This window comes from Desmodus rotundus, chromosome 5 (genome assembly GCF_022682495.2).
Source record: "Desmodus rotundus isolate HL8 chromosome 5, HLdesRot8A.1, whole genome shotgun sequence".
Classification (NCBI taxonomy): Eukaryota; Metazoa; Chordata; class Mammalia; order Chiroptera; family Phyllostomidae; genus Desmodus; species Desmodus rotundus.
The window spans coordinates 99,748,661-99,761,591 of record NC_071391.1 but is presented as its reverse complement, the minus strand read 5'-3'; the positions used below and the strand labels follow the sequence as shown (position 1 = coordinate 99,761,591).

Genomic DNA, 12,931 nt, shown 5'->3' with positions numbered 1-12,931 from the left:
TCACTCTGCCTGAGGCCTGTGGCTTACATTCGTGCTGGAGTCACCCCTCTGCTCTACCACTTACCTGCTGGGATAACCTGGGAAAGTCAATGCCCTCTCTGAGCCTCAGGCCCTAGGTACAGAGAGGAAGTAACAAGCAGTTGTCCTGAGGATCCAATAGGAAGGCAGGTCAAAGGCATGGGACAAACGTCACAGCCTGCTTAAGTGGGAGCAGGAGTCTGTTTTGCTTCGGGTCCCACTCACTGAGTGGTCCTGGGAGACACCTCTCCTTGGTTCCCCAGGCTGTCCCACCGGCAGCCCCACCCACAAACATGTCCCTGCCTCACCAGCCCTCAGGAAGATCACACCATGCATAGCTCAGGGCAAGTGGATTCACACTGGCATTTTATTGGATTTTCTGTGGGCACCTGGGTGCCCCAAGCTGCTATCTGGCTTCTCAGCCCCTCGCCCCATTACTGGCCTCCACTCTGGGGGCCCCAGCTGGGAGCTGCCAGCTCTGCACTGTCTCCGCCCAAGGCCTTCCTACAACTGGATCCCCAGCCCCTGCGCTCAGGCTGCGACTGTGAGACAAACCCAGTTTTCCCACTGCCTCCCTCTATGTCAGACTGCCCCGCCAAGGGCCCATTCCTGTGCTGGGCACAGCCAAGCTCTCCTGCAGTATGGGCTTCCAGCCCAGAGCCCCCTGGCGGTACCCCCCATCTTGGGCTGTCAGACCCTCCACAGAATAGCAAGCTCCAACCTATAGCTTGGTGTTAAGGTGGAAAGAGAAGTGGGGTGCTGCATAGGTTGTGGCAGGCGGCATGTGCCACGCAGATGAGGCTGGGCAAAGTCTGTGGCGGAGGGCACTGTCGAAGGATGCTGGGGGAAAGTGCATAAGGCCAGTGGCCACGGGCGGGGGTGCTGTAGTGGCCAGGAAGTGAGCTGGGAAGGCTGGGATGACCAGGGGGCTGAAGGGGAGCGTGGCTTGGCCCTTTAAGGGGTCCGGGGTGCTGGTGAAGTTCAGTGGGCAGCGCAGCATGGTGCCCCTGTAGGCATCTGGGAGGGCAGGCCCCAGGGCTGGGCTCAGCAGGCAGGAGACGGCCAAGCCTGGCCCCATGGACTTGACCCCACACTCCTTGCCATCCACCTCCTTGAGAAAGGGAGACACTGCCCGCAGTCTTTTGCCACCAGGGGCAAAGCCCTCTTCCTCCTGGCCACGCTTGCTGAGGCCTGGGCTGCCGGGGAAAGTGGGGAGGGGCACGGGGCTCTCAGCAGGAACCTTGGCCATGGGGGACACCCAGCAGGCTTTGGGCTTGGGAAAGAGGCTGCCTTTTCTAGAGTCACCTTTGTGGAATGCAGAGGGACGGTTGGTATCCCCACCCCATACCAGCGATGGCTCTTTCACTGGCAGCCCCTCCTCTTTGCCAGGGGACCCCAAGAGCACCCCATCTTTGAGATGGGGAAAGAAGTCCCGGGGGTGCTGGCTGATGGGCTTCAGCACCTTGGTGGGATAGGCATGGAAACAGCCAGTGAAGACGGGGGCTGGTGAGTGGGGGCCCTCCTGAGCCTCCTCCCTGAGGCTGCCACCGGAGGCCTGTGGTCCCTCCTGAGCGGCCAGCCGGTGCCTGTGGTTCTCGGGTGGCCCTCCTGGGCTCCAGGGACTCTCTGGAGGGCGAGCAGCTGGGGACACCTGGGGCTCCCCGTTAGGGCTGCTTGCCCTGTGGCAACAGCTCTCCTCCTGGCATTGCAAGGCTTCTGCCTGGCTCACCTGAGCCAGGAGCTTCTTTTTGGCTAGTGGTGACATGATCCCACGTGTCCCTTTGCAGTAAAAGTTGGACAGGAGCCGCTTGTAGGCCTCAGGGCAGCCGCTGACACCCACAAAGGGTAGAGAGGACCCAGGAGCTGGGCCTGGCTGTTCAGTACCATCCTGGGGGTGCTCTTGGCTGGGGGGCCTCACCAGGTCAACTGCGTCCAACTTGTTCTTTCCTGGCATCATCTAGAATAAGGAAGGGCCAGGCCTCAGAGCCGCGCATCGGCCATGCACCTTGACCTGGGGATGTAGTGACACAGGGCCCCAGGGGCAGCCAGTAGCCTCTGCCAGCCTTCCCGGTGCCTTTGTACAATGTTTTCAAAAGGAGTCCTGTCCTCTGAAGGGACATAGCCTGGTGTCAGGGCACAGGGCCTGGTGAACGGGGTGCAGACTGGACTTCAGGTCCCACACAGGCCATCAAATAGTGACACCAACAGATTCTGGGTGTCCTGGGCGGGGAGCTCTGTGGCCATGCCACAGTGAGGGCGGGTGGGGGCAGCTGTGAGAGGCAGGGGACAGGAAGGCCCAGGGCCAGCTGGTGACCCTGGCTGGGCTTGGAGCTCACCTGGCCAACCAGTTTCTCCTCCTTGGCCTTCTTCGGCCTCTCAGTGGTCCCATCATCACCCCGAGACTCCTTGGCCATTTTGTATTGCTTCCTGGGCTTGGAGGGAGGCAGTGGCTTGTCATCCTCTCCCTTCAGGTGCCGCACATATGGAAGCACAAGCCTGAGGAAGGAGTGCAGGCATGTCCACCCTGAGGCCAGGACCAGCAGGCACATGCAGCCTTCCCATCTCCACCCCACTCCTCTTGCTCCTCCCCACAACCGCGCACACCTCTGTGGGCAGTGCCTGCAGCCAGGGCCACGCTCTTTCTCATCCTGTCTGAGAGGCTGGCAGCTCGGCAGCCCTGCCAGTGCTCTGGCCGTGGTGGGCGGCAGAGCGCACGCCCCGCACCCTGCTGCTCATCCCGCCCCACCCCTGCATACAACTGCATATTGTCCTGCACCCCCACCCCCAGGAGGGAGGGGCCCGCTGTCCTGCACCGCCCCAGCCGCACCTCTCGTAGTGGCGGCGTGTGCATGTGGCCGCACTGGTGCTGCCTGGGCTGCCCCCCAGCTGGTCATACACGTTCTTCCAGAGACGGCGGCCGGTCACCTGCAAGGGCACCACATGAGGCAGGGTGCCCACCAGGAGTGGGGCCAGGTTTGGCAGGGGCGGCCAGCCAGTACCCCACCCCCCACCCTTGGCCACTGGACTGCTGGCCCCAGCAGCTTTCTGAGCTCAAGGAAGGTAGAACAGATGGGAAGAGAGGAAAACTTGCTCTGAGCAGCAGAGCACCAGCGGGCAGACAAGCCCATCTCCCTCCCCTTGCGTGCAAGAAAGTTGGGGAGGGACAGGACCTGTCTGGAGGCACAGGCAGCTCTGTTGGGCTCCGCCTCTTCCCAGGCCCCTTGGGTGCAGCTGGGATATGTGGGGAGAAGCAGCACGGTGAGGACTCAGAGGTGTCTTCCTTACCATCTCATAGGCCCCCAGCTTCTCCACTGCCTTATGGATCTTCCACAAGTTAACTGGAGAGGAGAGAGGGCAGGGCCACTGTCAGTCTCTGCTGCAGGAAAGGGCAGCCGGCAGCCCATTCCCACAGCCCTGTCAGGCAGCACAGAACCAGGGCCACTGTAAAGGACCACAGGTTGGGCAGGGCCTGTGAATTGGCTGCCCAATGGCCAGGGAGGAGGGAAATCTAGCCCTGCCCCTTGCCAGCCCAGTACCTGGGAGGGAGTGCCCTTTCTACATGCAACCACTGTGGGCTTGCAGAGTGGAGGTGCCTGCCCCAGTGGCCTGCTGGGTGAGGTCCCTTACTGGGCCCCCCTTCCCACCTGTACCCCAGACACGCACTCTGCTTGAAGCCGAGATGAGGCAGCCTCTCAATGGGCGTGTGTCGCTCCTTCATGAACTTGTAGAGGCTGACTAGGAAGGCCTGCTCCTCCTCTCGCTCCTGCTCCTCCTCTGGCTCCCCGCCTGCCTCAGGGGAGTCCTGAGGAAAGAACAGGAGGCACTGGGATCAGCCACAGTTGGTGGGTGGCTGGAGACAGGTGGAACCACTGGCTGTTGGGGAGGAATGAGGTGTGTGTCCCCCAACTCCAGGCTCCCACGGAACGGAGCAGGCCCCCAGCACCCAGCCTATTGCTCTGGGCTGGAGTGATTGTCCCGGTGTCAGAAAAATGCTGTTGGCAGTTACTGGTGCCCAGGACCCCAGGTCAGGACCCACAGGGGCCTGGCTCCCACTTCCACCAGGCCTCTCCCCAGGCCCAGGTCCCTTCTTTGTTGCTCTAGATTGTTTACATCTGTGTCCTAGCTCTTCTACCAGACTGTGAGCCTCTGGTGACAGGATTGGTGCCTCCAGACCCCCAAGTGGCCCATGTGATCAAAGCTGGAGGAACAAAGGTGCTTCGTACTTTCTGGCGCTGGGGGGCCCCTCAGCTGGGCCTGTGCCCACCCAGCCTTGGCCGTGGTGGCCTTCCTCTCTGACCTGCCAGTCTGTGTACTGAACTCAGGGAGGTGGAGCCTTGTCCTGGGCTCCGCGCGCACTTCTTTCTTTCAGTTTCTGCTCCCAGAGGTGCAATTTCTGCTGATGCTGTTCATCTGGCTAGTAGCTCAGGGTAGAGGGGGACTGTTAGGCTGGGGCTGAGGGCTCAGGGAACAGATAGCTCCCAGGTCATGGGTGAAAGTCCCTGAATACCTGAAGAACGTGACCATCCAGGCCTAGAAGAGTGCGGAGCCGTGCGCTCCCCAACATCCCATCCAGTGCTGTTTCAGTGTTTTGACTTACCCAAGACCCCCATTAGCAAACACACAGGCTCATGTGTCACCCATGAAACTGTATCATGCTGGAGACCGAGGCGCTGGGCTGGTGCCACCCAGAAGGAAGGTGTCACTACTGCTCTTCATGTGAATTTGAGCTTCTGTTCCTCTTCTCTGAACTAGGCAGGCCGTTAAGAACTGGGGCCACTTTTCTACATAAATTAGGATTTTTACTCCAGACTGTGCCACCAAACGGCCAACGTGGACAGGTGCTGAGGCCAACAATGTGCAGCACCGCCCACAGCCGCTCCTCAGACTGGGCTCACCGGACCAAACAGCCTCACTGATCTCGCCAAGTGACTGTCGTGCCCGCTATGTGTTTGGATGGATGATGGACGGATGTAAATGTAGTTTTACACCATAGAACAGTGTTTGTATCTGTGTCATCTGATCAGCATTCCAGGTAATCTTTATTGGATAAAGGATTCCGCTATGAAAAAGAAGTCTGACAACCCCGCCCTGGTGAGGGCGAGCCCTTCTGCCTGCCCAGCTCCCACACCCCTGATGCAGGGCCCGGGGCCACGGGCTGGGCCCCTCTCCTAGCTCTGTAGGATTGGGGGAGGGAACATGTCTCCCTCCTGAGAGCTCAGGGGGTCTCCAAGTTCACCTGGAAAGGACCCCGGGGGAATTGCCTAACTCACCTCCAGCTGGATTGGGCTCTGGCTCCTGCTCTGCTCACCATCGGGTTGAGGGGACACAGATGGGTCTAAGGGGTCACCCCCCTCTGACTGTTTCCTTTTCCCTTTGACAGGAAGAAGAGGGAGAGAAGGAGAGAGAGAGGACACATGAGATGCAGGTAGGGAGAAACAGGTGGTACGAAGAGGCTCCCCGGGGTGAGGTGCCAGATCTGAACGGGCCGGGTCGGGAGAGTCCTCTCCTTCCTCTGCCCTTGAGGGTGGTCCTGTAAATGTGTATGTGGATGCCCACTGGTGGGCAGACCCTCAGCTCTCCCGTGTTCACGCCCCAGCAGGCCCGCCTGTGCCACACCTGCCTCTTGTCCTCCCTCTGTTCCAGCAGCTCCCCACATCTCTGAAAGAAACCCTAAACCAGCTGGGGCCAAGTCAGAGGAGGCTAAGGTTGGGATATGGTGCTCAGGGAAGTCTGTCTCCAAAATCCGCCCCACACTCAGGCAGGAAGTTTGCACAGCAGCTCCGTTGAACTGGGAAAGCCACTGAGTTGGCCATGGTCATGGGGACCCAAAGCACCACAGGGGTGCTTGGACTGTACATCCTCCAGAAAGGACCCAGAAAAGAGTAACTTCCTGTTTGGGACACCTTGGACCTGTCCATGAACATCTACAGAGTCCTCACCACCTCCTCCTCCCTCATCTGCAAGGGTCCTAGTGACCCTTCAGGTTCTACCTGACAAGTCGCTTCCTCTGCGTGTCCCTTCCCAGCCCCCAGCCAGGCACAGCACTGCTGCTTCTGTCTGGTGTCGTCACTCCTCACCACCGTCCTGATTGCCTGTCACTTGTCAGCCAGTTAAGGTGAATGCAGGGAAGAGCCCAGGACCCCTCACTGTCAAAACCCCACCATGGACACTGGCTCGGACCACGCCAGCAGTAGGTCCGAGAGACCAGAAAGCCACGTCTTTTGACGACCCTTCCTTTCCCTTTTTCCTTTCCTTGTTTCTTTGTGTTAATCTAGTATGAACTGCTCTACAGCCCTGGCTTGCTCCAGCTTGGGAAATCCTTACTGTTGGGGACCTGTGAGGTTACCCCTCCATCCCAGACAGAAGAAGAATCTCCTTGAGAACAACAGACCCATGCCAACATGGCCCACGAGGCCAGAGGCACCCAGAAGCACGTGCTATTAAGCTTCGGCCACCTGACACTGTCCTTTGCGGTAGCTGTTCGCAGATGCGCCACCATGCCTGCCGTTATTCACGCTGCATGGGTCCGTGGCTCTGTGTCCCTGGCTGTCTCATTTAGTCCCAGAAGGGATTGCATTTTAAAAAGGGAAAACTGAAGTCAGAGAGGTTAAGTTCCTTTCCCCCTGGGGGTCCAGAATTCAGAACAAGGTCTGTCTGACCCCCAGTCCAGTGACCTGGCCTTGCCACCACTGTGGCTGCTGTGGCTTGAGGAAGAGTCTCAATAAGCCTGGAAGAGAAACCAGTCCTAACACTTGTCAGAGAGAGACATGGCCATCCTCTCAGGCTGGGTTCTGACCACCTCAGACAAGGCCAATCTCCAGAAGCCGCTGGTTGCTAACAGTGGCACCCAGACTGACACTTTTCCTTGCACGGCCCTGTGCCTCAGTCTGCCCTTCTGTAAATCGGGCAAGTTCCGGAGCCCTATTCTAACTGTCTGTGAATTCCTGAAGTCTTCTGGGCCATGGAAGCACCTGCCGCCACCAACTCTTCTCTCCTGCCCTCTCTGCCCCGCATTCACATCCTCTCCCTTCTTTCTTGCTGGCTCAGGTCCTCAGCATCAGAAGACTCTCTCTCCATCTGTTCCTGTGACTTGTGCTTCTCACTGGAGGCCCCCTGCAGATGTGGCCCTGGCAAGTCGCTGCCCTAGGGCCTCAGAGAAATAGGTGGTTGGAACAGGGCCCGTTAGAATCACCTGCACAGCATTCTAAGCTGGTCTCCCCACCCCAACCTGAGTTCGATTTAAGGTCCTGCTAGGGGCATGCATGTTGAAAGGTCCCCAGGGCATCCCAGAGGGCAGCCAGGTTGAGAACCATTGGGCCAGAGGATCTCTAGTCCCTTCTGCTGGGGTTCTAGAGTTGGTGACCTCTGCCTGGACCATACTCAGGAGAGATATCCTGGAGTCAGGTGCTCTGGTTACCTGGAAAAGAGGTCACCCACTGAGCTGTTTAACCCCAGGCAGCGAAGGGGTTAGAGCGCTTGCTGAGAGACACAAAGGGACAGATTCTCTTTACCTCTGTGTCCAGCTGAGTCCCCACATGAACTCAGCTTCCATTCTCTCCCGACCAGGGCCAGATGCCCTCCCTGTCCTGGCTGGGTTTTCCGGCCCCACTGCCACCTTAGGTGATGGAGGAGAGAGTCCAGGGTACCCTCAGACCTGGCCTGGCTGCCTGAATCCCCTCCTTCCCCAATCATTTATAAATCAGGGTCCTAGAAAATGTGCACTCGAAAAAAGGTTCTGCTGTGAAAAATAAGTTTGAACTCCCCTGCGATGGGTGATGGGCAAGCCCTCCTGCCTGCCCAGCTTCTAGTTCCCACACTTCCCAATGCAGGGCCATCCCAGAACCCCAGCCACATCCAGCTGCAAAGGCGGGAGAAACCACCTGAGTGACCGCTGCTGCCCACGGAGCCAATGTGTGACCGCCCTGCTCTGAGCAGAAAGCCTCAGATGCCCTATTGTAACAGATTCAATCCCAGCAACCTCTGCTCTTCAAAGGAATGGCATTCTGACATTGCTTTTCCATCCAGGAAGCAATAATGACAATAATGGTGATGGCTGTTTCATTGTCTACTTTGAATACATCTGGAATCTTTAAGGTATGAGATAAGGACCTAACCATATTCCTCTCCCCACTGGTTAGGTGGTCCCAGTACTGACTGAGTGACCCCCTCCCCTAATAATTTGAAATGCTACTTTCCCCAAGATCTAAAGGCTTCCAAGGAGGACATGTGGGACAGGTGTGGGCCTTCAGTCTCGTTCCATCCACTGTGGAATGCTGGGACCTGCGCACACTGCTGTAATTTGCATGTCTTTATAAACAACTTACTCTCCAGAAGGCATGTCCTCATCATTACTCTTCTGTTTAAAAAATGCCATCTGAACCTTAGGAAAATTTTGTTACAGTCCCTTCAAAAAAGGAAACCACTGGGTTTTTACTGAATTGTATTTTACTGAATTGTATTGTATTTACTGAATTGTATTTAAATGCAGTTGTACATGGCCTCTAGAAATTACTTTGAGGAGAAGTAACACCTTTCTGTATTTCATCTCCCCCTTCAGGACCATAGACTCAGGTCTCCCTTCATGGTCCTCAAATGGTCCTTCTTAAGGCCCTGTCTCATTCCTTTTAAGCTTATTCCTTGTGAAGCGAGATAATAGTGTGAGAAAAGCCTTGATAATCGAGGGTGGGAATTGGCTGCACAGGAACCGGCTCCACAGCCCCCTCACTGCCCCTCATTCATGGTTGGGAAGAAGACAGGGGGAGGCTGGTGACTGGGCCAGGTGAACCCTGGCCCTTGTGGCCCAGTCCCTCACTGGGCAGCGATTGGGTGTGGCAGTTGCTGGGCAGGGGACTCCTCAAGACCCTTCCTGTGTTAGGAATCTCTGATTTCTGTTTAACTTACAGCATGTGTTGAAGTCTAGCTATGTCCCGGAACCTAAAACCACAGCTGTGAAGAAGTTAGTTTCAGCCCTAACTCCCAAAGAGGCTGCCCCCTGACATCTACTTGTCCTGCAGCCATTGCCCCCTCCCCTTCCACGCTCTCCACGCCACCGGCCCCAGTCGGCGCCCTGGCAGGCCTCGGGCTGGGCGTCCTTGTACATGGCCTCACTGAGTATTCTCAGCTGTCCAGTGGATGTTATTACCTCATTTTTACAGACACAATACCTAAGATTAAGGAAGGCTCACTGATTTGCCTGAGGTCACACAGCCTGAGTGGCACAGGTGGGACTCAGAAGCAGAGCAGCTGGACCCACCCCGAGGCCTAGAGTTTTTAAATAGGAGCAGGGAGACCCAAGCTCTGTGCCCAGGGCACGACCTCGCCTGCACTCCCCGAGCGGGTCAGCAGCCTCCTGTCAAGCCGCTACGGTTAACATGCTAACAAGAGGAAGTCAGGTGAGGGGCAGAGGAGAGGTGGGGCGGGGCTCTGACACCATATAGGTACATCTTTATGAAGCCAGTCACTGCTTCTGTGCCTTGGTGTCCCCACCTATAAGGTGTGTTAGACCCCAGGGGCCCAAGGTGCTGAGCAGAACTAAGTGAGAAATGAAGCTTCCTCCACAAACCACAGTCAAGTGTAAGCATGTGAGTGTGAGAGCGTGCTGTGTGAGTGGGTCGCTGTGAGTGTGAATGTGTGTGTGGCTATGACTATGAGCGTGTGGTATGTGTACATGTGTGACCGCAACTGTGAGTATTGAATGAGTGTGCGTGTGTGCATGTGTCTTGATGTGTGCACATGCAGAGCCCTCTGTGAGGGCTGAAGTCTGACTGTCCTGCTTGCCTGCCTTGGGCCCCGCTGCCCAGAGCAGAGCGTGGCAGGAGCAATGCTCCATGAGCATCAGCCCCTCTTGACCTCAGACACTTCTGATGCCCAGAATGGGGCTTGGGCTGTGACTAGTTCAAGGCCTCACAGCCAGTCAGTGACTCAGTGCTGACCCAGCACCAGGCCATACCACATCTCCCCACCCCCTCCTCTCCCCTTGCCCCCTACCCCCAGCCCAGCCCAATTCACCCTTGTTGTGAGGGGAAGTGACACTTCCTTTCATGAAAAGTCACCTACTAGGAGCGCTGCGTCAATTTTGACAATAATGGTAACAGCAGCCTCAACAACAACCAGCAGACGTGGCCCCACCCCCTCGCCTGAGGTGCTTGGCTTAAGTTTCTCTTAGCTTCGGCTGGAGCCCAAACAAAGGCGGCCTTTGAAGCAGCCAGTCCACTCTGGCCCAGGAGCCGGCTGCCTGGCAGAGTCCTGGTGTGGCACTGCTCCAGTGGGCTGTTTCTGGAGGGCTGCTCTCCAGCCAGACAGCTGGACATGGGACCCCGAGGGCTCAGGGTACAGCTTCTGCCACAGCCTTGCCTCAGTGTCTCAGCTGGGAGTGGGGGGACAGGGTCTACCAGCTGCTGGGTTCAGGATAGCAACCTGGAGAGAGTATAGAAAGGTAAGGGCGTGAGGCACCGAATGTGAGACCGCCAACTCACAGGCCTCACTGGGACTCTGGTCCATCTTAGAAGCTCTGGCATGTCCTAAGAAACCCTATTCCAGGTTGAGGCTGCATCCTCACACCCCTCCCTGCCAAGTGTGGGTGACATTTGATGGTAACAGTAGCAGCTCCACCCTTGACCTGTTTCCTGTGCCCCCAAGACTATGGTTCCTCCTTCCCATTGCACCTGGAGAAACCAGATGCAGGGGCTGGTCAGAGACGTGCGCAACAGTACAGGCACAGCCTGACCCCTTCAGGGGCACTCCTCTGTCTCTGTGCCTTCCACTCCCCTTCTGGAGCCCCGAGGGTGGCTCTCCGGGGTACGCTCACAGTGCAGGAACTAGAAGGGAGCCCTGGGCCATCCCAGCCAGTTTCCCACCGGGAGACAGAAGACGGGGAGAGGGAGGGGGCGGGTTCTCGGAAGCCTGCCCTCCCTCACCGCGGGCAGGGGTGGTCTCTGGACTTCAGTTTCTGAGACAGTAAAGAAAGGAAGGGCCGACTCTCTGAGGTCTTTCTACCTCTGCCACTCCAAGTTCCCAGCGTAGACGGTCCCAGCGCTCGGATGGACTCTGGAACTCCACTTCGAGCCGACCCTCTAGCCGCCATCTCCCATCCCCCCCCCCGCCCCGCCCTACAGGCGCAGCAACCCCGACACCCCCAATGGTAGTGCTCTGGTGGGGCAAGAAATGCCGGTTTTCTCCCTTCGGCCGGGAGACCCTCCTCGCTGGCTAACGATCCCACGAAGGGACGCTGGGGCAGCGGCTCCGGACCCGCACCCCAAGCCCTTGGGGGTCTGTAGGCATGGGGAATATAGGTAGTGACGGTGGACGCTGCGGAGGAACCCCATCCCTCCCGGCTGCCTTTCCTTCTGGAGACCCGAGGGGCAGGAAAGACAAGAGAGGACAGGAGAGCGGAGTGCGGCAACCCCCCCAGCGGAGTGCCGCCGGGCCTAGGAAGGTGGGCAGAAGACACGAGAGGAGACCTGGGAAGAAAAGGGAAAAGGCGAGAGGAAAGAGAAAGGGTAGGCGAGAAGCTGTGAGCGCCGAGGGCCAGCGCGGCCCCGGCGGAAAGAGGAACCAGCGATTCTTCAAAGTGCGCGGAGCAAGTTCTTCAAAACCCGCGCAGCGTCACTTTCAGGAAACGGCGGGCGCGGTGGGGAGCGCGCCCCGGACTCTAGCTTCTTCCCCGCGACGCGGCGGGTTCTGAGAACGGAGGCGCAGACTGGAGTAAGAGAGGGGCGGCCGGGGCAGATAGGGATGAGGGGCAGATGGGGGTGGGAGACAGGGAGAGGTGGAGGGGGGCAATTGGGGGGCGGGGACAAATGGGGGACCCGGAGCAGATAGGGGTGGGAGTAGATGGGGGCGGGGGTTAGGGAGAAGGTCGCGGACAGCTGTCACAACAAATTAGCTGAGGCCAGCTCGAGATTGAAACCACAGCAGGAAGTGGGATGACAGAGCGTGCAGGACTCGGTACATCTCAGTCAGGAGACGGCGAGAAGAGTTTCGAGATAAACGTCCGGGAAGCCCCTGGCCGCCAGAACTTTTTGTCTTTCCTTTTTCGAAGAGCGCGCGCCGACACCTGGCCTCCCTCCCAGCGGGCTGAGGCGCTGGCACCCCGGGCCGGCTTAGTCCCTGGGCCGGCTGGGTCCCCGCGCCTCGCAGTGCGCCCCGGTCCCGCTCCGCGCCCCCGAGGTGGCGCCCACGGCCGCGAGGACCGGGGAGACCCAGCGCTCCATCCTCGCGTTCTCCGCGGGCCGCCAGCCCCTTCCCCGCCGGCCATGAGCGGCTTACCCATAGCCCGCCGATGTTCCGCGGCGCGCCAAGCCCTCCGCAAGCTCCACTTTCCGACCCCACGCTCCCGGTGCACTGGCAGCCTCGCCGACCCGCCCTCGCCCCGCCCGCGGTCGGCTGGAGCTCTGCCCCGCCCCCAGCACTGCACTGACCCCGCCCCACTCCGGCTCCGATTGGTGAGTCCGAGTCTTCGCGAGTGGCAGGGTCGGCCCCCTGAGCCCGGGGAACTCTGGGAGTTGTAGTGTGCTCTCCCCTCCCTAGGCTCTAGACTCCTGAAATAGGCTCCCCACCTTGTGTGGGCTGAAGCAGGACACCCAGGAATCACTGTTGCCTTCTTCTCTGCAGAGGCCCAACTATAGTCTTGGGAAAATCCTCCTTGCTTGCAGCAGACCACTGGGGGTTGGGTGGCATGAGTAAAGTGCGTCTGACTTTGGCGCAAACTGGATGGTGGACGTTTCCCAGCTCCTAGCTTAACATTGAAGTAGAGGTGGTTGGTGTTAGCCAAACAAGGACCCCAGCACAAACTAGCAAGTCCTTGGCCAAAGTTCTGTGGGGTCCCAGAAATGCCTAGAATGGGAAGCCTACCCTTGGTAGCCAATGTCCACATATATCATGAAGACAGAGAGTGACAGCTACAAAGTAAGCA

At 58.4% G+C, this 12,931-nt stretch overlaps 1 protein-coding gene across 4 annotated transcripts; it reads right to left on the bottom strand.

Moving 5' to 3' along the window:
* Positions 1–364: 364 nt before the first annotated feature.
* On the bottom strand, positions 365–12,389 carry ARID5A (AT-rich interaction domain 5A). Of its 4 annotated transcripts, XM_053925365.2 has the most exons (7): positions 12,286–12,371; positions 5,289–5,389; positions 3,682–3,820; positions 3,304–3,356; positions 2,846–2,943; positions 2,355–2,514; positions 365–1,975 (listed from the first exon to the last, which is right to left on the bottom strand). In XM_053925365.2, the coding sequence occupies exons 1-7, from the start codon at positions 12,287–12,289 to the stop codon at positions 740–742; spliced, it is 1,791 nt and encodes a 596-aa protein (XP_053781340.1). In that variant the 5' UTR covers positions 12,290–12,371; the 3' UTR covers positions 365–739. The 4 variants fall into 4 exon arrangements, with proteins under 4 accessions (XP_053781340.1, XP_053781341.1, XP_053781342.1 ...); XM_053925366.2 differs by lacking the exon at positions 5,289–5,389 and having other exon boundaries at positions 12,286–12,377; XM_053925367.2 differs by lacking the exons at positions 2,846–2,943; positions 3,682–3,820 and having other exon boundaries at positions 12,286–12,389.
* Between the last annotated feature and the right edge of the window lie 542 nt (positions 12,390–12,931).

Excerpts from the sequence above, each read along its gene's own strand:
- ARID5A (XM_053925365.2), bottom strand. Across the intron at positions 3,357-3,681 it reads TCATCTCGGCTTCAAGCAGA|TTAACTTGTGGAAGATCCAT; the intron begins GTGCGTGTCTGG and ends TCTCCTCTCCAG. Across the intron at positions 1,976-2,354 it reads AGGAGAAACTGGTTGGCCAG|ATGATGCCAGGAAAGAACAA; the intron begins GTGAGCTCCAAG and ends TCCTTATTCTAG.